The sequence below is a fragment of the Poeciliopsis prolifica genome, unplaced genomic scaffold (genome assembly GCF_027474105.1).
Source record: "Poeciliopsis prolifica strain line A6 unplaced genomic scaffold, Auburn_PproV2 SCAFFOLD084, whole genome shotgun sequence".
NCBI classification, from domain to species: domain Eukaryota; kingdom Metazoa; phylum Chordata; class Actinopteri; order Cyprinodontiformes; family Poeciliidae; genus Poeciliopsis; species Poeciliopsis prolifica.
The window spans coordinates 1,373,812-1,396,645 of NW_026562459.1; the positions used below are offsets into that span (position 1 = coordinate 1,373,812).

Below are 22,834 nucleotides of genomic sequence, written 5' to 3' on the forward strand. Positions count from 1 at the left end.
AAATTTAAGTCTTGGGTTAAAAATAAAAAATGGAAATCTTGGGCATCAGACAAGACGCTGCATTGTCTCTCGTTTCCATCTGGTGCATGTTCTGGTTTGGAAGTTTCTATTTTGTGTTCATTTTTATCTGATTGTCTTTTTAGTAGAAATCAGTTTAAACTTTGGCTTTCAAGGGTTTTTCTTGGTAATTTTTGTCAAAAATGCCAAATTTTATTGATCTTGATTAACTTGTAAAAACAATAAGATCATTAAACATCCAGTGGGGTGAATATTTTTATAGGCACTGTGCAATTAAATAGAATTATCTGTTGAATTTTAACCTTTTTGAAGATTTTGTTTTTTCAGAGAAGAAAATAAACCAATTTTTAAGAACATATTTTGTTTTTTGGCAAAATAATAGAAGATTGTTGGAATGAAAACTAAAAATATCAGCAGTGTTTCATATCAGTAATTGTCAGGTGTAACTGACATCAGTAATTATTAATTAGGGTTTTTTTTTGTTTAAAATATCTCAAAATATTTCCAAACTGGTGGTGTGACATTTCCTGTCTTATCCACAGTATTTTTAAATAGTAATGAGGCAAAACATGAAACTGCTGCTGCACAAGTTACTCAACAGGTTGTTGCTAGGTAACAAAAGAAAGAGTGTGTTGCTCAGTAACCAAAGAACGAGTTAACGAAAGACATAAATGAAAGCCAAATTTATCACAATCATTAAAGTCATGATTTTATCATGACTTTAATGTTTTTTTACTGGGATTTTATGAGACACGCACCATAAAGTACCAAATTTTGTGGCCTATAAGTCACAGTTATTTTCATAGTTTGGTCCAGAGTGACTTATGTGTGGAAATTAACACATCATTATATCTTATCATATGTTATTTTCACACTGAACTGCAAGAGGGCGCTGTAGGCCTGTCATTCTACATTCAGAGTTAGCAGAGTTGTTCACACGCGACACAGAGGACGAAGATTTCATTGCGTTTAGTGACTTGGAGAGACACGGATGTTTTTTTAAAACTTGTTAGCATGTTATTTATGCTATAGTTATCTGAGTAACTTAATATGTTAACATACCAGGCAGGTTCTCAGTTTGTTGTTCATGTGTCATGTAACGTTAGTATACCGTACAATTATTCAGCCTGTTGTTGCTATTCTATTTTTATTGCCTTTTAAGATGACATGTCTGTTCTTGGTGTTGGATTTTATCAAATTTTCCTCAAAAATGCGACTTATACTCAGGTGCGACTTGTATATTTATTTTTCTTCTTTATTATGCATTTTATGGCTGGTGCGACTTGTAGTCCGGAAAATATGATGCGTTTTTAAACAATGTCAGAAAAATGTGTCATTTGTTTGTCTTTTATACTGATAACCTGAAATAAAAATCTTTACCAACATAAAATTTATCTTGCTTTCTACATCCTACCAACAACATATGGTGGCAAGGCAACAGGAAGCCACCTTTCAGACTTACAGGAGGTGAAGCATGCGTTGATGAACGCTCTGACTTCCATCCAAAAACTCAGAGACCATCTGCTTGGGAAAGTTTCCCAAGGCAGGTCAGAGGACAGGAGAACTGGCCGTTCAGTCTCCGTCCAATCCAACGCATTAAATATTCAACAAAACCAACTGTGGTTTGGAAATACAATGGTTTCTATGTGAGCCAAGACATACATGAAGAGGGACAGAGATTCTTTAATCTGTTAATAATTTAAAGGAAAGGAAACCATGAGGATGGAAACAGGGAGGGAAAATTGATGAAACCAGGTTGAAAAGGAAGGAAAATTTTTACAAAAAGACGTAAATGTCTCATGAAGTTAATAGGACATCAGAAACGGGAATATCGTCACATTGACAGAGAATAAAGCTTTAATTGAGATGTAAGGGAAGGTGGATCTGTTTTAAAGGCCAACAGGGAGAGGCAACCTTTCTAAAGGCCAACAATCGGTTTCATCTTCAATAAAACAACTGAGCTTCACTAGAAAAATCTAATTAAAACACAGCCCATTTCAAAGGATTACAGCACAATCCCTAAAAATGTCCAACAACCCACCAAAAAATGGATCTGTTGGCATAAATACTGACAACACAGATGGTTTAGTTTCAGTTAAAAACAGGAAAAATCTGTTAAATCTGTGATAAAAGCAACGCCTCACTTAAAGAATTAATATAAACAATTACTTGTATTCAACTTAACTCTTGATAAAAAGCTAAACTAAAATAGATACAAATTTTTGACTTCAACTTATTAAAGAATTGTTACCTGATTTATGCTTCAATTTGCTGAACAATAATTTATGAGTTCAAAGCAGCTTTAATTAATCTAAAGCTTTGTTTTCTTTGGAACAATCCCAGTTTAGATGCAGTTTGAGTTGGAGATTCGCCGGCACCTTGCAGCCCTTCAGTCAGTTTAATCCTCTCTTCTGCGTCTGGCAGCTCGACATCCTGGATTTACACAACAGCTTCCTGATTCATGCAATGACTCTCCTGCCAGCCGCCTCAAGTTTTACCTTTCATCACGTCCTTCCACTGCTTCACAAATGATCCTCTTCCACCAACAAAATTCCCCTTAAAGATGCGAAAAACCGATTTTGTTCAAGGACTGTGGGAAGTCGGTCGACCTCCTGACCTCTGCAAACAATGCTGGCATTATGAAACTCTGTCAGCGATCTGCAATAAAGGCAGTTTGGCTTCAGGTGTTTCATTACAGCTCTATTCTCAAAATCTGAGTTTTTTGTCCTTCCTCCCCACCCTTAAGCCCTTCAGCTACAGCACAGCTATGGAGCTACACTGTGGCCAGAAGGCTTATTGAAAAGACAAAAAAATGTAACTGAAAAAAAAAGTTTTGAAACGGAAAAGAATTGGTTTGAAACCAATACTCTACCACACACCTATGGAGTCAAACTGGTGCCATAAAACTTGTTTAAAAAAAAAAAAACATTTTGAATCTAAAAAATATTTTCAATCTGAAAAAAAAAATTGAAACTGAAAAAGTTTTGAAAAAGGAAAAAAGATGTTTTGAAAATGAAAAATAAAATTTTGAAAACTACTTTTTAGATGAATTTCTTTTTCTCAGTTTCAACCTTTTGGCCCTGTTTGGGCATCAGATGACAGTGGTGCAGAATCATCACTGACAACTCACATTTCTTTTTCTTTTGAACAAACTTTATGGCCCCAATTTCCCTCCATACACTCCTCACCACCATCTCATCCTGTCTTCAAGGAATCTTATGTCCAAAAACAAATACATTTTATGAACCAGTTGAAAGTCGCCTGCCTCATGCTGGTGGGATGCAGAAGCTCAGCGCTGGTTTACACGCTGAGGGAGTTTATAAACTGAGTCTGGGCTCTTCGCTTTTCTGTATGTTTGTGAAAAGTTTATGTTTGTCGTCTCACTTCAAACCTCATGTTTACCAAGAGTTACACATCCACCATCAACCTGGAGACCCCGCTGTCTCCTGCAGACCTCAGCTTACATTTTCTGCCTCCAACAAGCTAACAGAATGAAGATAAAATTAATTTCTATTCTCAGACTCCTCTGTTACAAAAGGAAAAGTATTTTGTAGAATGAGGCGAGTCTTTTCTACAAATATGGAAAATAAAGATAGTTTGAAGATCGTTACTTGTAAAAGTCTGTTGTAGATATGAAAAGTAGGTCTTTACATATTTATTCAAATTGCCTGAAGAATAATATGAAATAGATAATCTGTGAAAAAAAAAATATATCAATCTCCTCTGCCTTCTCCCAGTGGTAACTGGAAGCAACCAATGAGAGTCAGGAGGCGGGTCTTAGCATGCTAGCAGGAGCAGATCTAGAAAAAATATCTACGGGAGGGGAGACAGGGGCAAGGGTTTTTCATTCACACCTCCCCAAACGAAATGGGGAACGAAATGGACTTTCTATTCACGTGGCCTGGAGCTCGATTACAGTGGACTGAACACAGCTTTGGTTCTTGTTTCATAAGCTGCCATCAACTTTAGCAGCTAACCTTCAGGAAATGGAAATAACCCTTTTATAAAAGCTGTTTTAAAGACTCTTTTCAGTTAGATTTAAATATTTATCAGTGTTCCGGTTACTGCTGATCCAGCAGAAGTGAAACAATTAAGTCCGGGTTGAGTTTGCTTTCTATTCATCTTATATTTCACTGATCTGTTCTTCTCTTAATCTTCCACAAAAAGGAAGCACAGATGAGCGGAGACAGACCTTTGGATCACCATGTTGTGTCTTGGAGATGAAAACAGTAAAACCTCGCTAATGTCCCTGAAGCACAGAGCTGGAAGCACCAGACAGAAACACGAGCGTCGGAGGGAAATAAAATAAAACCCAAACAGCTCCGAGCCAGCAAACGCACCTCCATTATTCCTCTGAAGGCAGCTGGAAAGGAGCCACCAGAACATGGAGGAGCGTCAGGTCCAGCCACATTACAGCTTTAATCATTTCTCCAAACTGAAGCCAAGTGTAGGTGTGATGAAATTTCAACTAAATGTACGTTTTGGGTTAGTTAGAGTTTAGATGCAAAACGTTTTATATTTTTCCATCCAATTGTTCAGTTCAAGGTAAACAAATAAGCTGAGCTGTAAAACAGAAAAGTTTAACTAGCTGTGTTTCCACAGACCTTCAAATTGCAAAAATAAATTTGCTGAATAAAAAGAAGTCAAACTCCTGTTTTTAGAAGTTGAATGAGGTAGTATTTCAGTCATATTTTGCAAAACTGCAATGGAAACGCTTTTTTCTCATCACACGAGTCACATGATCATTAATAGGACATTACTACTGGCAGAAATGACAAACAAGACAAACAGGAAGTGGTAGGAAGATGATGGTGTGGCATGTTTAATAATGCAATGCAATAATATACATGCTGTTAGTCCATTTGAATCAATTGAATCTAAAACTCTGGATTGGGATTTTATTAATAAAAAAAAATTTAAAAAGGCAAAAAATATGAATAATTTTCCTTCTGTTTCCTTCTGCTACTTTGTGTTAATTTTTTAAATAATAATATCCCACCAAAAACAGCCAAGTTACGATGGAACAAAATGTGGAAAAAGTTGATTTTGTGCTAAATTTAACGCTGGGGACTCAGTCTTAGGGTTTTATTCATCCAACTCCCAGGAAAGGAAATAAAACTCTAACTACATGAGGTCATCTGTTTATCCTTTTGCTGCTGGATTAAAAGATATTTGGTTTTTCCTGCATCAGCGTTAAAATCAGAGAAGTTTCCATATGACCTCATGCTGAAAAGTTCATAACCCTCATTTTTAAACTAGGCTAGAATTGTGCAACACATTTCAGAGGCTTAAGCTGGTCGAACTCACCGTCGCCTCATAATCTGAGGCAATATTTGCCGTTATGAAGCTGAACACGTTTCCTTCTGAACGGCGGAGAAAAGTTAACAGATCGCACAATGAAAGCCAAATGATTTCACTGATGAACAAACGGAACATCAAGAAGTTTGATTTTTGGTTTTCCCTGAGCGTCTTAAACCTGAAAGAAGCAAAAAAAAAAAAAGAGGTAATCCCATCCTTCATCCCTGCTGTGAGTGGGATGAAAGGCATCCATAAATCACTCGTCTTCATCACGCTGCCGCTTAGAAGGACGCAGATAATGAAGATGCTGACGTCCCTCTAATAGATGAAGTGGGTCAAAAAGGTTCCCACTCCTCTTCAAAAGGGTCAGAAATGTTTCCCAGCATGCCGCTGGACAGTTTGGACTCTAAGGAAACGACTGAGGATTTGCTGCAGGAAAAACTGAGTTAAAAATCTGGTTCAATTCCAGGTGTGGATGTTTTTAAATCAATACAATAATCTCCATTTGAGTGATTGTTTCAAAGTGATGCTGCCCTTTAAAGGTGACCTATTATGCTTCATTTAACAGGTTAGAATGTCTTTATAGGTCATACAAAACATTCATTGCATTTTTTTGCACCACATTATTTGTAGATAATGAGATTTTAGTCTGTGCAGTTCTTCTGAGCTATTATAAGGTCCCTGTCTCTTTATATCCAAATGAGCTGCTGATGGCAACATCCCTCAGCTCCATGTTTTCACATGCAGGTAAAAATGGCTGCAAATAGATACACCATTATACAAATGTACATCCTTGAAAAGCAGAAGTGGAGCCTCCTGCACAGCCAAAAATAATGCAGCAAAGTGGTTTCTAGGTCATAAACCCACTTGTAACAGCTGATTTTCCTGACACTAAAACTTAATGCTAAAAACCGGTTTGATGGTTTAGGAAGCAGCAGAAACCCAAATGGAAGTACAAAAACATGCAAAATCAGAACTTTGCATAATAGGTCCTCTTCAATATTTCTGCCCTTCTGAACATTCACACATCCTGAAGTTTAACAAGAAAAACCCGTTCAGGTTTCCAACATTGAACTTCTTGGATTATTTCGACTCAAACTTGATTGAAGCTCATTTTCTCTGCTCCATTCAGAGGCGACTCTTCCTTTGTTCATGTCGGTGCTGATCGCATTGAGATAAATCCAACCCTCCTGGTGGTGGAGCTCCGCCAGCAGGGAAATACAAATCAGCTTGATCCTCCGCTCAAAATCCATCAACAAAAAATAACCGAGAAAAAAAACTTTGACCTCAAATTTTTTAATTACAAGTTGAACTGAAGCACAACATGAAAAAGGAGCAAACTTCTCTAAAAATGTCAAATATTTCTAAAAGTTGTGTCTTTAAACTTGAGTTTTGCACCTGGAAGGTGCAAATTTACATGATGTCAGTAAATTTGCATCCCTGTTCATCTGCTGCTCTGAGGGCTGCACTTCAAATTCACTCCAGTCCTTCTGCTTTACAAACACAACATCAACTGATTTATTTATTGATTGTGATTTATTTATTGAGCGTGACAATATAAGTGTTAATGTGAAATACTGCACAGTCTGTTACATAAATGTAACAGTACAGTATTCAGTATTCCAAGTACACAGTTTGAATCTGTGTAATTCACTTTACCTTTAACGGGTGTTGGTAACGCAGCACCTTCACAATACAAAAGATTTTTTACTGGCTCATTTTCCTGACACCAAAAAACATTATTGCCAAAAAACCGCTGTGTTGAGCAAAAAGTGAATTTTGCATAATAGGTCCCCTTTGAGGTGAAATAAGGCAAACTGTGGAGCAGAGTGTTTGTGATGTGTAGAGGTAATTTTATTTATAAATGGAGAAAACGCCATCTGGATCTCTGTAAACCTCCAGCCAGCCCTGGCTGCGCTCCAGACTCCCACCAGTCGGCCCCGGGGGTCGGATCCATCACTCTGGGGGACAATCGACATGGTTTGTATACAGGAGGCTCAAAGCTGTGCGGCTGTTTCTGCTCTGTCAGTTCAGTATGTCCCGGAGCCTCGGGCCAAGATCTGGACTTTTTTGGGCAGAAGCAGCAGCTCCAGTGGAGGTGGATTTTGTTTGTGTTTTTTTCTGCAGCGTTCCAGTCATGCACTGTGACCTGATCTGTTTTAGCCTGGAAAGCAGATAGCCATCATGCTAAAGTCTGCAGGTAAATCCAGATGTTTCAAGCATGAAGAGCAGCTCGTTCCTGCAGATGTTAGAATCATCTTCTAACTAATCCGGCAGGCAGCTTTTCCTGGAAGGCTGTTCGGACCAACAAAAACTTTATCACTCCAGCGTTCCAAGAGACGAACCTGGAGCCAAAACCCTCTAACTAGCCGTGGCGTTGTTAACGTTGCAGCACAATGCTTTCCTTATCCACCCCCCGTTTCTCCTAAAGCCAATCCTCTAATCTAAAAAAAAAAAAAGAAAGTGGCTGAAACCGGTTTGGAGAATGTGGTCAAAGATGGGGGCAATTCCAGGCAGATTCCTGGGATAAGACAAGAAAGAGAGGTGCTTTTATTCTGCTGGGAACCAGATGGAGTTCATCGCTCTCTGCAGCTCGACTCCGAGCTTTCGGGCCGGCCCGACTCCGCTTCGTGTCCATAAACCAGCGAGGCACGAATTTTTACAAGCCATTAGTTTCAAACGATTACGAGAACGCAGCTTTTCAGAGTCCTGATCGATATCAGCAGCCAGATCCAAAAGTTCAACTCAAGTCTCAACTTTCACATCTGCATGCAAATAAGGAAAACTCCAAAAAATGAATCATTAACTTAACATAAGTGTTTTTCTTTTCAACAAGTTCCACACAATTGCATTTAGTTCATTAAAAGCAAAAGAAATATTATGTTATGGATGGTTAATATAAATAGTTTATAGATATATTATCTGTTCATTTATAAACACTTTATAAATCATTACCAGCGGCTTATTATGCATTAATTTAGGATGGTAAGAAGGAGCCTTATTGTGCCTACAAGGTAATCTGAAATGTTCAGGATAACGACTCTAGAGCGACTACTTTGATGTCCAAATGTGACTATTTGGGAAGAAACCAGTAGATTTTATTTTCTTCTCGTCCTTAAGACATAATAAACATGTATTTATGATTTATAAAGTGTTTAGAAATAAATTAATAGCATATTTCCAAACTATTATATGTGCATCGATAATTGGAGCCTTGGTTAAGTTTAACTGAGACTCTTGCGTCACTCAGCAGGTTTTTCTTTCTTCCTGGTTCTAAATTAAACAACCGTTTTTAAGAAAAACTCACTGTGGGTTTTCACTGCCGCGTCATCACAAAAAGGTGGGAGTCACCACGGCAACCAGTGACTCAGCATTTCCTGACCGAGTCGCTGACGAACGTTACTTCGCTCTTTCTTTCTGGTTTTGAGTTTTAAAGCAAAAGTTTGGAAAAAAAAAACTTCATGCAGGTATTTTTAATATCAAGATTTTTATGTTTTTGGATTTTGTTTTGATTTCATTTCTGATCAAGTGAGGTTGACCTGAGGCTTAAGAAACAAAAGTACTTTCAATTACGAAAATCATTAAAATACATTTTTTTGAAATATTTAGGAAGTCAAAAAAAGCATGATAACTTTTCTACGCAAGTCATCAAATACTCTGATACCGAACTGGGGTTTGATAACATGACATTATTGGACATTTATAGCTTAGAAAACATTGTAAATCAGAATCAAAAACAGTGTTTAAAGTCGTTCTGGACTGTGAAGCTCGTCTTCACATCCTCTATGTTGTTTCACAGTTTCAACATTACTGAACAGAAAGTGTGACGGAGTTTCGCTTCAGCAGATTCCCACAGGCTTTACAGGCTCTTTGCTTTCCAGATATCAGAACAACCAAAGTCTTGAGCGAATTTCATTTTATTCTTCATTTGGAGAAGCTGGAGAGTCTCAGAGTCATAAACAGACGAACAATCAGCAAGGCGTCAGCGATGCAGATGGAAATGCAACATAAATCTGATTCAGATCTTTTCACAAAAAAACTAAAAATAAAAAATGCAGATTTCTTTCCAGGTCCACATGTGGAGGTAAATTGCATCCTGAGGTTTTCAGAGCGTTGTTTCAAAGCGTCTGAACAATCATGTCACATTTATCCGTCTTTTATGTCATTGATACAAGACGATGTGGCTGAAGACCTTCGGTTTATTGTCATAACATATTCCTATAGTTCCCACAAAGTTGGAAAAGATGCGCCACTGAACTGGTAGGCAAAGACCAACAAAAAGAAATTCAACTGAAACTTTCGACCAGTGTGAAAGAGGAATATATTGACGAAAGAAGAAGCGAGTAGGAGCAGAAGGTCAGGAGGTCACACTGTAAACCTGGACAGATTCGAGAACACATCCTTATGTGTTTCCCCCAATTGACTTTATTTGTTTTTGTTGTGGCAACCCCAAAATAAGGCGTTGCTGCTTTGGAAAAATGCAACCAGAGGCAGGAAAACGGCAACATGTGAGCTGGAAGCGGCAGACTGAGCCGCTTCATGATGCAATCTGACAGAAACGCAGTGAAAAACTCTCTCTCTCTCTCTCTCTCTCTCTCTCTCCGCTCCGTCCTCCTGGCTGCTCCAGCAATGACATCACCTCCCTGACAGGCAACACGGCGGGGCAACGGTTGCAGGGCAGCAGGCGGCCGTTGGGAGAAATTTTCCAGCAGCGGTGAGGAAACCTCAAGCTGCTGCAAAGGCAGTTCCCAGGATTTGATTTGACAACATCCCACAGGAGAGGGTCAGAACACGTTTTTCCTAATAAACACCGTTAGCCCTTGCTAACAGACAACAACAGTTGTTGAATAAAAACAAACGGTAAGATTTTGAATCAGTGGATTATTGGTGGTTCTAATGCCCAGAACTCCACTTCAGAAGAGCTGTGCTAAGAAAACAAACAAAAAACACATTTTATTGAGATGAGAAGGGCGATTTCACAGCTGGATTACAAACCAGGCTTGAGCCTGGAAAGCTTCGCATGATAAAAGCATTTTAAATCAGTTCAAATCAATAATGATCTATCAGTTTTTTGTTTTCAATATCTGCAATTCTTCCAAACTGGTTGCATAACCGTTCTCCTGCTAAATGTGTTAGCTTCTGCTAAATGTGTTAGCTCCTGGTAAATGTGTTAGCTTCTGCTAAATGTGTTAGCTCCTGCTAAATGTGTTAGCTCCTGCTAAATGTGTTAGCTCCTGCTAAATGTATTAGCTCCTGCTAAATGTATTAGCTTCTGCTAAATGTGTTAGCTTTTGCTAAATGTGTTAGCTCCTGCTAAATGTGTTAGCTTCTGCTAAATGTGTTAGCTCCTGCTAAATGTGTTAGCTCCTGCTAAATGTGTTAGCTTCTGCTAAATGTGTTAGCTCCTGCTAAATGTGTTAGCTCCTGCTAAATGTGTTAGCTTCTGCTAAATGTGTTAGCTCCTGCTAAATGTGTTAGCTTCTGCTAAATGTGTTAGCTTCTGCTAAATGTGTTAGCTCCTGCTAAATGTATTAGCTTCTGCTAAATGTATTAGCTTCTGCTAAATGTGTTAGCTTCTGCTAAATGTGTTAGCTTCTGCTAAATGTGTTAGCTTCTGCTACATGTGTTGGCTCCTCTTAATACTTTTAGCTATAGCTAATGGCATTAGCTCTTGTTCATGGTGTTAGCTCTAGCTAGAACAGTCTTTCTTTTTTGGTTCAATAGATATCTACCTATAACAGATCGTTAAAACTTTTCGTCAATCCTGACATTTTGTGGACTGAAGCTACCCGCATCGCTGGCCCAGAATGCATTGCACAGGTGAAAAATATAGTAAAGATGTCAAATGTTTTGAGTAATCCTGGGTTTTTACATATGTCAAAGCACAACTTTTGGGCTAAAAGAAAGACTACAAGATGTTTATGTTCAGCTAGTCGTGAATCCCTTTAAAGCTGCATCTGAAAGGAACCAAAAGACGTCTGACAGCGCCATATCTGAAAAAAAGTAAACATATCAGTCCTAACTAAACATGTCCCACACCAGCTGGTAATCATGGTGATTTATTAGCAAATTAAGACCTTTCTGCATGTGAAGCTGCTGAAATGTTGACTTGCTAAAATGGCAGACAGGTAAAGTAAACTGGGTTTTTCTTCAGGTTAAAGTACTAATTGGTGAATCTGCCATTGATTCCCCTTTCCCTTCACATCCGGGCCACTTCCTAAGGAGACGTCAACCTGTCTTCGGCCTGAAACGTACGTCTCCTCGGCCCGCTGACATTTCCAGCCCTCAGATTTGTTGCGCCGGCAGGTTGACAGCGCGGGCCGATGAATATTAATGCGAGAAGCCACCCGGCCGGAGGAGACGGCTGACAGCCGATGACGAGCATGTGGACACCAGCAACAACAAGAGGACGAGGGATGCTAGCTCATGCTAGCATTAAATTTAGCTTTGTTTTGCTCCTGCTGTTCATATTAGAGGAAGAAAAAACTCCCTAAAGTTTCTGAGCGTTTTTCCCGGCCATCCAAATAAAGCTGGTTTCAGTGGGAAACGTTGGAGCAGATAACCTGGAGGGGAAAACTGCTGGCGAGCCGTCAAAAAAAAGAAAAAAGAAAGAAGGAGCAAATATGAATTTATGGTCTGCAAACGAGCTTCTCGCTCGGCCAGGGTGGAGGACAGGAAATGACATCGCTATGGCAACGGTGGTCCTGCAGGTGAGGCGGCGTGATTCAAGAGGAGACGCTTCAGCCGCAAAAGTGACAAGAGCAGCAAGAACGATGCTGGGAAAAAACGTTTCAAAAACAACCGATTGTTTGATTGATTTCAGTTCATTAATCTTCAAACTCCCAATACAGAGAAATCATTTTGGGTTCATAGAGATGAACTGATCAGGTCTTAATATTTGTATCAGTCCCAGTTCTGAAATATATATATATATATATATATATATAGATATATATATATATATATATACAGATTAGGTATTTGTGACAATAAGGGCACATCTCGTCAGTCTAAATCTACACTGCAAAAAACCAAAGTATTTTTGGTTCAGTTTCTAGTGCAGATTTATCAGTACACATGAAATAAGTCAAAACAAACAAGTAACTTTTCAGCAAAAGTTGGTAAGATCGCATACAAGTTTTTGATTTTCCTTGATCGAGTGTTTGTAGCTGTTTATCTTTGCATGTTTGAGCAAACTACTCAACCTATTTTTTTGTCAGTTTATTAATCACTTTCCACTGACTGAACAAATTAAAAGTTGTTTTTAAATGTCTGCCCAACCCTGTGAAGCTATGCAAGCTGTTTGTGATTTAGAAACATTTTAAGTCAATTCAGCACTGTTTTTTCGGCATCGGATCAGAATTTTTGCTACCGGTATCTCAGATATCGGTAGCAAAAAAAGTGGATCAATGCATCCATAATGGATTCAATCATAAATAAGTGCTTCCATATTTTAGATAGTTTCCTGACTCAACTTGGCGTGCCTCCAGGTCGAGTGTTCGGAACCTTGTATGCTTCATTGACAGTAAATTGACAGCTTTGTCCACACATGACGTGGGGTACACACCCACAGACACATGCACCTGTCCCTGCAGACAGCAGAGTGGGCACACACCAAATAGCAGCACAATATTTTATTGAAAAGTTTAACAAAATAATCTATAAAAATCATGTACCAATTGAAAATGTCAATGTTTTTGGAAGTTGATTGCTTTAGCTGACGCCGATGGTTATGTTGGAGACTAATGGCAGCTTTACTGGAAGGTAAAACAATTTAAATCAAATATTAGAGAATAACAGCCTGCTACAGTTTCCAGGTTTAACCGAACATCGTTAAAAAGTTACATTTTTGGTAAATAATCTGACCATGTTTGGTGTTTAAAGCTAATAGAATCAAATCTACACAGATCGACAGTCAGATACATCAGTCATCAGTCCTGCTTTCTGTTTATGAGTCACAGACGGCCATAAAAATCCTGATTCACATTCACAGATAAGGTGAATAAAAGCTTTCATCTTATCTGTTTCCATCCAAAGGTCAGGCTGCACCCAAATCCCACCAATCAAAAAAACAAACAAACACCAGAACAGACCAAAAGCCCGACCCAAACCAATTAATAACGTGATAAATTAATAATTACTATTTGTATGATTTATCATTTTTCTCTTTCTAGCAAAAACTGGATGATGAACTTCTTCAGTTTCATCTCAACCAGAACTTCTTTTGAAGGCCAATGTTGTTTACAATACTTATTAATTGACTTTATTTGTTATTTATTTCAATAAAACTTTACAGAAAATTAGATTTTAGTCTCATTTCTAACTAGTTAGAAATTCACCTTCCTCAGCTGACTTTGTAGAAGTTAATGCAATTAAATGTCTTTTTTTCCTCAGTTTTCTGCTAAAATTGCATCTTAATTCTGCCAATATTATGACTTCTTTCTCATAATTACTCCATCACACAATTCACAGAAGGGATGATTTAAACAGACGCCAAGAATATTTGTTCTCAATTTATTTTTATTTTTTTAAATAAGCAAGAAAACAATAGATTAAAATTGGATCTGATATCATTTTTAAGCCCTATCGCTCTCTGCAGCTCCTCCAGAGCCACCAGGGTGTAATGCCTTGCTCAAAGGCCTCTTCTGTCTCTGAGGCAGTGCAGGAATCCTGCGACGAGGGGCTTCAGAGGGGGGTTGCAAAATTGGGTCAAAGCTTTGCATTCGTCAGCTAAGCATGTAAATAATACAACGGGGCATCTGACCCCATTTCTCTTGTTTACATAAAGAGAAATTTCACATGAAAGTGTGTCACCTTTTTTTTAACTCCCCTGCATTTCAGCTGTTTAAAAAAAACATACACACACATGCACACACACACTTCCCCTTCCTCTGGTTTTCTCCTTACAAGGCTGAGTCCCTCCAGGAGGGAAAACAGCTGAAATATGACACTGACATACAGAGAAAGGCTGCAGCAGAGCGACATATCAATCTGGGAAAAAATAAAAGAAACAAGCAGGGAGGAGGGAGAGCTAATGAGAAAATCAATACCCAGACTGCATCTTTGCATCTAGAAAACCAACCTGAGTCTGTAAACTGGATGATAAAAAACAGATTCCTCGTTTAGGAAAACCACCTGGCTGCAGGGTGTGTGTGACTAATCATTGCTTTGCTCCTTTTTTTCCCCATTCAAATCCAAATTTTAGGTGTGGAAAAAAATTTTCTGGATGTTTTACATGACTGATGTTCAAAGTGAGGCGCTGGGGCCATTTGAGGGCCACTACAATTCAAGACCAAATCAAATAAACCTTGTCAAAATGAGAACTTTTAAATTAATATCTACTTACTACAGTGTTCCAGGTGTTGTTCCACAACAATATGCAATTTGACATTTTGTAAATGAATGAACACCAACTAAAAGAAAACAAAAAAAATATTTTTCACTAAAAAAAGTTTTGGTGCATTTTGCTAAAAATATTTTAGTATCACATGAGTCACGTGATCAACAACCAGGATGTTGTCACTGTCAGAAACCACAAAGAAGAAAAGGACAGGAAGTAGTTTGGAGGAAGATTTTAAAAAAATGATTTATCACATCAACAAGCTTTTTCACATGTGATTTTAATTGCTTTTCTTATTTAATGGAAAGCATTACATAAGATTGCTCAATTTTGTTTTTTCAACATTATTGACAAAGTTTTGCATGCATTTGTAATGGAAATGGAGCCAAATCTGCTTTAAATGTCTGAATTAAAACTATAGGATCCCGTTTGTAAAGTCACACAGTGAAAACGTAATACTAATATTTTGCCAGAGACAAAAAATGCAAATGTTCATTTTCCAAAGTCATATTTTTACAATGTTATGCAAACTTTCATAAATGTCAGAGTTCCAAACAAATTAGCTAATTCACAAGCTAAATGTTTAGTTTACAAACTGTACATTTAGTCAAGCTAAATAAGTACTAGGAAGCTAAATAAGCTAAATATTTAGTTTCTAAATAAAATATTTAAGTCTGAGATAAATATTTAGCTTTAGTTAGGAAGGTAACAAAGCTAACTAGCTAACTGTTTAGCTTGGTTATGGAGTTAAATATTTAACTTTGCAGGCAAAATGTTTAATTATTTAACTTTCAAAATAAATATCAGGTTAAACTAAATATCTAGTTTCAAGCATTTAATTGCCAACTGAAACATTAACAATAAGTATTGATAACTAAATATTTAGGTGCAAGTTAAATATTTAGCCAATACGTAAATTAGCGGAAGTGAAATATCAAAAGTTGAACGAATTTATTGTTGAGATTTTTTTTTTAAGTTGCAACATTTTTGGTGGTTTTATTTTTTTTTAATTGTTTTAAAAAGTTTTCCCACTGCTATTTTAGATCAGCTGATTATTTCTCCAAAACAAGCAGAAAGCGTGAATTAAAAAGTTGGGGTTTTAATTCATATTCCAAAACACTCATTAGTCACTGATTTAATAAATATTAAATCAGCAATAAATGTTATTTTTGCAAACAGCTTCTCCAGCACATCCTCTGCATCCCTCCATCAATCAGCGCCATGTGTGTTTTCATCAAGCCGGACTTCAACTTCTGACTTTTCCAACCCACAGCAGAAAAACCCTCTGAGCTGTCATCCCGTCAAAACAGCAGAACCAGAACCAGAACCGAGCTCCGCGGGGGAATCCCCCTACTCACCCTCGGATAACTCCAGCTCCAGCTCGGCCAGTTTGGCCCGAACCTCCGCAGGAAGCGGCACCGGGTCCCGGTCCGCCATTCCTCCGACACAAGCCGACTTTCAGCTCTGTTTTCCGGCTCTTTACTCCTTGTTTTGTCGCTCCAGGATTTTCTTTCCTCCGAATAACTCCCCGGGAAAAAAAGAAGCAGAAATCCAAAGTCGGTCCGAGTCCGCGTTGAGCGTGTGGCTCCGTGTGCGGCAGCGGAGACTCCGCAAAACAAGCGCCAAGCTAGCGCAAGGCTGAAGAGACTTCCGGTGAGCTGGCTTTCACAATAAGAGCGGCAGCAGTCAGACACCTGTAGCTCTTCTGATAAATCCCGAATAAAGTTTACGCAAGGACAGCAGTGTGATTGCAAAGTTTAATTCACGTCATTACATCACCAGCTTTATTTTTGTGTCTGGATAAAACATTACAAACATCATTAAAGCATTTTTTTAAAACTGTTAAATTAATCCTTTTGTCAACTATTGGCAAATGTAAAAATGTTTTGCAAGATATATTGCATTAAATAAAATAAGTAAAAATAATGAATAAAATAATTTATTCATTATAATAATAATAATTATTATTATTGTTATTATTATTATTTTATTGTTTTATTGTTATAAATATTATAATTTTTATAATAATAATTATTGTTATTATTATTATTATTATTATTATTATTATTATTATTATTATGAATAAATGAAATTTGCTTGACATATTGATGTTTTTATTGCTAACAAATACTTTATTTTTGCAATGGCCTTCCTTATCCGATGATATAAAAGACTAAATGATGAAACAACAATAAGAGTAACAATAATAGTAAAATAAATAAATCCGCTCCTTGTGCTTTTAATTTGAGATTGAAATCAGATTGCATTTCCTGTTTAGTTTTTTGTAAATTATTCCTAACTTTGTGTTATTTGCAAGTATAATTTCAAGGACTAGAGACTAAGAACAGAATTATTAGATGTGGTGTCTTTGTTTTCCCAGTTTAAGGGGACAATATGTTTAGTGTGTTTTTGTGTTTCCAATAAAAATGATGTGGATAAAAATACACCCGACAAATGGAGCGGAAAATGAGCCACCAGGGGGCGCCAGATGTCAACTTTTCTTTTTTCACGGTTTCAAACTGTTCACAGTTTTTATCAACGAAAATACAAATGTTCTAAATGTTATTATTCATAAGATAATGGCCACACTACCCATGACATTTAATGATCTTCAGACTGTATGTCTGTACATAAAGAACATGGATACATGGAACAAATTAACATGTCGACTGAATTCTGCCACATTTATTTATTTATCACATACTAGAAACCAGTATGTTAGGTATTCCCAAAATACCTAAAAATAATACAGGCTGATGTTTTATCCTAGTTGTTTTCCAGTTGTTGGATGTTTATGAATAAACAGAAAAACTAAAAACAGAAACAAACATTGTGGTTGTTGAAGAGAAAATAAACATGTTACTATTTCAAGTGGGAACCATGAAAGATGTAACTATTTGACCTGGTTCTGCAAAAATGCTAAGCTAAGATAAGCTAATTTATAACACTTGGTCATTTATTCAATTAATTATTATGAATTTTACCACTGCTTTAACAAAGAAAATTTATAAATGAACAGTAAATGTGACAAAACTGTTGAGTAAACACTGTTTTTGGTGCTGTAACCAAAATATATAATTTTTATTGTTGTTTATTTGCTGTTTTGTTGTTTATTCCTTAATTTAGTGTTGACTTGATTTAAAGATCATTTAAAAGCGGAATAAAGTAAATCTGTTCTGAGAGGCTGCTGCCATCTGGTGGCGACTCGGGGTATTTCACACCAAACCGATTAATTTTCTTAGATAAGTCAGAGCAATATAAAGACTTAATGCAGTAAAGTGGCGTTTTTCTAATTCAAGATCAGTGCATTTAATTTTTCCATTATTATTATTATTATTTTTACATTATTCTCATTAAATTGATAAATTGTCACTTGAACTAAAAATCCCCAAATTCTGAGGGAGTCGAGGACAGGGGAGACATTTACAATAATCTGAGTTCAGAGTGAATAGTGACATTTTTTATTCTACTTGACATGATTAAAAAGATAAAATCTTCTCTTTTTGTTACAAACTGATGTTACTCAGAATTTTCTATTTTTCTATCTTAACAACTTTGAAAACTGGATGCTTTCATTTAAATTAGGCAAACCTCACATCTTTCAAACAAAAAATAGGAAACTATATTGATTGACATTTAGCTCAAAGCATCTTTGTGTTAGAATAGCCTAGTCAAAGTCCAGACTTCAAAATTAACCCTCCATTTAATCTCAATTCTTTTTTTAAAGAACGGAAGCAAATTTCAGACATTTACTCCAAATCATTTCATCCAATGGGATTAAATACAAATGCAAGCCTCAATTTTCAGGTTTTTATTTATTAAAAAATTTCAAATTGTGATTTTTTTTCCCCTTGCACCTTACTACTTGTTATGCGACTTCTTATTTTCAGAGCAAATCAGATTTTTCAAACTGTTTTTAAAGGCAATATCGTCAAGAAAACAGATTCTGCAGAGAAGACGATGACGACATTGGCTCTTCAACAGTGCCTAAATCTTTATTTTTCAGTAAGCTACATTTTTTTTCTCCAAATTAGACAGTTTTACATCATGACACAAGAGTAACTTAAATTATCTAGAGCCGACATGTACGCTTGATTCCAGTCTCAATGGAACAAAAAAAACAAAACAAACACAAACACAAACCCCAGAAATTAAAAATAGAACTAAAAGAAAGAAGCCCTCTTTGCTGTGACCTTTGACCCGCTGGGTTAACAGTCCCGAGCCCCCGATTGTCCACAGCTGTTAGCTCAGGAAGAGTTAATGAGTTATACCACAGTGAGCCGATTAAGCAGTCCGTCATCGTCGTTCTCTTTGTCGCGTCTTTGATAAAGTCAGATATGCAACCAGAGAGCGAGAGAGAAACCAACCGAAGAATGGCACCGTGAGAACCGAGATGACAAGATCGATATGAAGCTTTTTTTTTTTCATCCAGGTCCAGAGTTCTTTTTTCCTCATCAGTCTGTATTCCTCTGGTTTTGTTCTCTGAAACATGCAACCAGACGCTCCTCGGCTCGTCAACATAATCATCGTGAGACGTTTTCAGCTCAGTCAGGAAATGAACAGCAGGCCTGTGTGATGGCACCGGTGAAGAAAAAAACCCAAAAACACACAACTAATCAGTGATTCCAGTTGAGCCTTGAAGCCTGAAAATTAAATCTTTTTGTACATTTATCAGGAGAACGAGAAAGAAGAGGAAAAACTCCAGAAAACACACAAAAAGTTGGATGTTTCTCTCTGTGTTGCGAAAGTTTTTATCCTTCAGCAAATCAGAACCCAAGAACTTCTGAATCGACTCTGTAGCGCCACCTGCTGTACAAACAGATGGTGTAAAAAACAACAAATTTTGATTGGGGAATCAAGCATCACTCTTTAAAAGCCAAGAGTTGGGTTTCTCTTTCACCAGATTCAAAGTTTCTGTTTTTCCGTAACGTTCCCGACACAGAGACCAGGAAAATTTCAGGATGTGAAAATATGGGGAAAAAAAGACTTCCATCAGATCCAGATGAATCAACTCTGCTAATGCTTTAATTTATTCATCAATCAGCAAAAACTGCATCTTACCGTTTTAAACAATTAAATGATTATTATCCATCTTTTCCAACACATTTTTTTCTTATTTCCAAGCTAATTGTCTATTTCAGATCATTTCTGCACCTAAAACTCATTCTATAAGGATGGCAAACCTATTAATACATAAAAAAGCAGTTTGTTGTCTTAGTGTTCAGATACCATAATGCTTTTTTCTTCTAAATTAAATCTAATTATATTGGATTAGACAGATTCAGCATTAGTGGCTCCAGTTGATGTGTAAAAATATAATAAATATGTAGTGCTTTTTTTTGTTGGAGATCTTTTTTTTTGTTAAAAGTGGCCAAAATTTGAATGTGAATGCAGTGAAAGAGAAGCCGGCCTGAGAGGAGGAGGAGGGCGAAGGTGACAACAAAGATGGAATGCCAGACGACAAAAACCAACGAAAAACAAAACATTTCAGCAGAAATCAAACTCTGCAAACTAATCATTTAAAAAAAAGAATTATTTTCCAAAAGCACAACAACACTTTTGTTTGTTTTGCGTTTTTTTTTTTTATATATATCCTACATCCAGCGACATTATAGTTAACAAGGATCAATATATTTTTATAATCATTTTAAGGTACCTCTTATAGTTTTCTGAGTATTTACAACTGTACAAGCAAAGCACATACTTCAAAGTGCACATTTTAATACAGTTTGGACTAGTTGCATTTTTACAAGGTTTAGAACGTTTCCCCCCCAAAAAGAAACCAAACAAACAGAAACAACCTGGAACTAAAGTAAGAACAAAAACTTTTGTCTTTCGTACAATTTTTTACAGAAATCAGTGAAAAGAAAAGTAAACGCTGCCAGATTTTCTGTCTAAAGACTAAATATTTTCCACAGCGTCGCTTCGTTAAGCTCGTTAACATCCGGGGGGGATTTTTTTTTTTCCCTCTTGAGGAGAAATAAAAACTCGATGCTCGTCTTGTAGAAAAGTTAAGGCAAAGTTATTTTTCAAGTTTAAATAAAATTCAAGTTTTTCAAACACTGGATGGATTTTTTTTTTCAAACGTTTTATGTGTACAGAGTCTTCAACATGGATTTTCATTCCCCAAATCTTCTCACTTAAAAAGAAAACAGCTCTGCTTTATAAATAACTGGATATGGAAACTTTTTCATCATTTCCCACCAATAAGGAAAAAAAGGAATCAATCCATCCGAGTGCATCTCAGTCCTTCAAAACAAAAACAGAAGAAAAAATAAAGTAGGTATCCAAATGAAAAGCAGCATAAAAACTAATGAAAAAGAAGCTTTTCCCTTTTCCAAACGGGCTCCGGTTTTCCTTTAGTGGGATTTTGTGTTGGAGGAAGACTTGATCGAGACGCGGTTCTCATTTCTGGACGGTAACGCAACGACAAAAATAGGAATTTTCTCATGAAAATTTGAATTTTTTAAAGATTTTGCCACAGTGGCTGCTACAGTGTCTGAAAATCACAAACATTCCCTCTCTGTGCTTAAACTTCAGCTCCTTTTTGCAGAAAACCGGAGAGAAGAAGCCAGAAAAAAACCCTCAAACCGTGTGTGCTTAAGTTGATATTTAAGTCTTCCCATTTTAAGCGAATCGAAACCAGGAGAAACCGACCCGAAACCGAACCGACCTGCTTCTGCCTCTTCAACATGCAAGCAAACACAAATCTCTTCCGCTTCCCGGAAAATATTCCAGGCCCATTCTAGCTTTTTGTACATTCTGGATTCACCATCCGCTAACCAGCGCTTCACGAGCAACAACCACCTCAAGGGGAAAAAACGAATAATCCTTAAGAAGTCGTCAAAACAACTGAATGCTGGGAATGCCGTCCGGAAAACTATGGAGACCAAATTCCCTCCTACTTCTCTTGTGTTAGTTAAATATCTGTAGACGTAAACTGAGAAAACTCGCAGTGACTGACTCCAGGAATCTAGCACCGTCTTCCGAATATTCTGATTAATTGCAAACACCTGAATGATAGCTAGTGTTACAGTTTTCCCAGGTGGTTTTCCGACATCTCGGATCGAAACCAATGGATTTTCGACAGATTTCTCCCAGTTTTTTCCAGCAGAAAAGTATAAATCAGGGACAGTTTGCTGCCGTTACAGGCCAGGCAAAAAGAAAAAAGAGGGTGATAGCTAGTGGTAGATAACTGTAACTGCCCATATAAAAATAATGAAAGTTAGTGTAAATAAGTCAGGAAATTTAATGATAATGAAATCCCAGAATGAAGTCCGTTTGGGCCGCGGCGCCGTGATGGCAGACTGCTGCAGAGAAGCGAGGGAAAAATCAATGAAAAATCAAATAAATAAACCAAAAAAAGAAGCAGAAAAAAAGAAGAGACGGTGCTCTACATGCACAGTAAAGTGCTTTATGTCTGCAAGCCCTGATCCAGAGAAGAAGGCGTCCTCTATGCTTGTTGCTGACTGGTGATACTGGGGGAGAAGTGGAGTAGCCCTGACTCGTTTTTTTAGACTTCTGTGGAGCTTAGTGGAGGAAGAGGAGGGCCCGCCTCACTGTGGCGATTTGGGCGGGGTGTGGTGGGCGTCTCTGCTGGAGGGTTTCCCTGGGTGGGGGGGCGGCGAGGCCCAGCGCCCCGCCGGCCTCCGACCCTCCTTCAGGGGCCGGGCCGTGGAGGCGGGCCCGACTTTGGAGGGCGGGTGGTAAGTCTCTCTGGGTTTGTGCTCCCCTGACGGCGCACAGGAGGCGTCGCTGCACTTCTTCTCCTCGCCTGCGGGGGCAGCGCAGCTTGGCTTGGCTTCCTTTGGGGGGGCTGAATGCAGCGGCGTGGGGGCGTCCTTCGCTCGCTGGCAGATCTCGGCGTAGGACGGCTTCCTCAGCTCCTGAAGGCCGGAAGAAAAGTTTCAACAAATCAGATTTAAGACTTTTTAAAACATTTTTAATGATACATGGAATTAAATTTAAGACCAAAAAAACAGAGAGTAACTGGTTACATTTACTGCAGTCATTTTCTTTTGGGAAAAAATGTTTGTTTTTTTCATTCTTGAGTGAAATTTCTGGATTTTCAACCCAGTGAATGAAAAACATGTTTTAACAAAAAATTCACCAGACAGACCTGCAGTTTATGTTAAAGTTTTATAAGTTTTTCATTGAAAGAAACTGATGTGGAAAATT

The 22,834-nt window shown here is 37.5% G+C and overlaps 2 protein-coding genes across 9 annotated transcripts in view; both read right to left on the reverse strand.

Annotated features, from left to right (window-relative positions):
• The window catches only part of LOC129353113 (disco-interacting protein 2 homolog C), a 127,552-nt gene extending 111,281 nt beyond the window's left edge, over positions 1–16,271 (reverse strand). For all 6 annotated transcript variants that reach the window (XM_055022333.1, XM_055022332.1, XM_055022330.1 and 3 more), the window contains exon 1: positions 16,015–16,271. In XM_055022333.1, coding sequence (XP_054878308.1) covers positions 16,015–16,093 — 79 coding nt within the window. In that variant the 5' untranslated portion in view covers positions 16,094–16,271. The remainder of the gene's footprint in view (positions 1–16,014) is intronic.
• Positions 16,272–18,630: 2,359 nt separating this feature from the next.
• The window catches only part of larp4b (La ribonucleoprotein 4B), a 32,045-nt gene continuing 27,841 nt past the window's right edge, over positions 18,631–22,834 (reverse strand). For all 3 annotated transcript variants that reach the window (XM_055022338.1, XM_055022337.1, XM_055022339.1), the window contains one exon: positions 18,631–22,542. In XM_055022338.1, the coding sequence (XP_054878313.1) occupies positions 22,213–22,542 (330 nt within the window). In that variant the 3' untranslated portion in view covers positions 18,631–22,212. The remainder of the gene's footprint in view (positions 22,543–22,834) is intronic.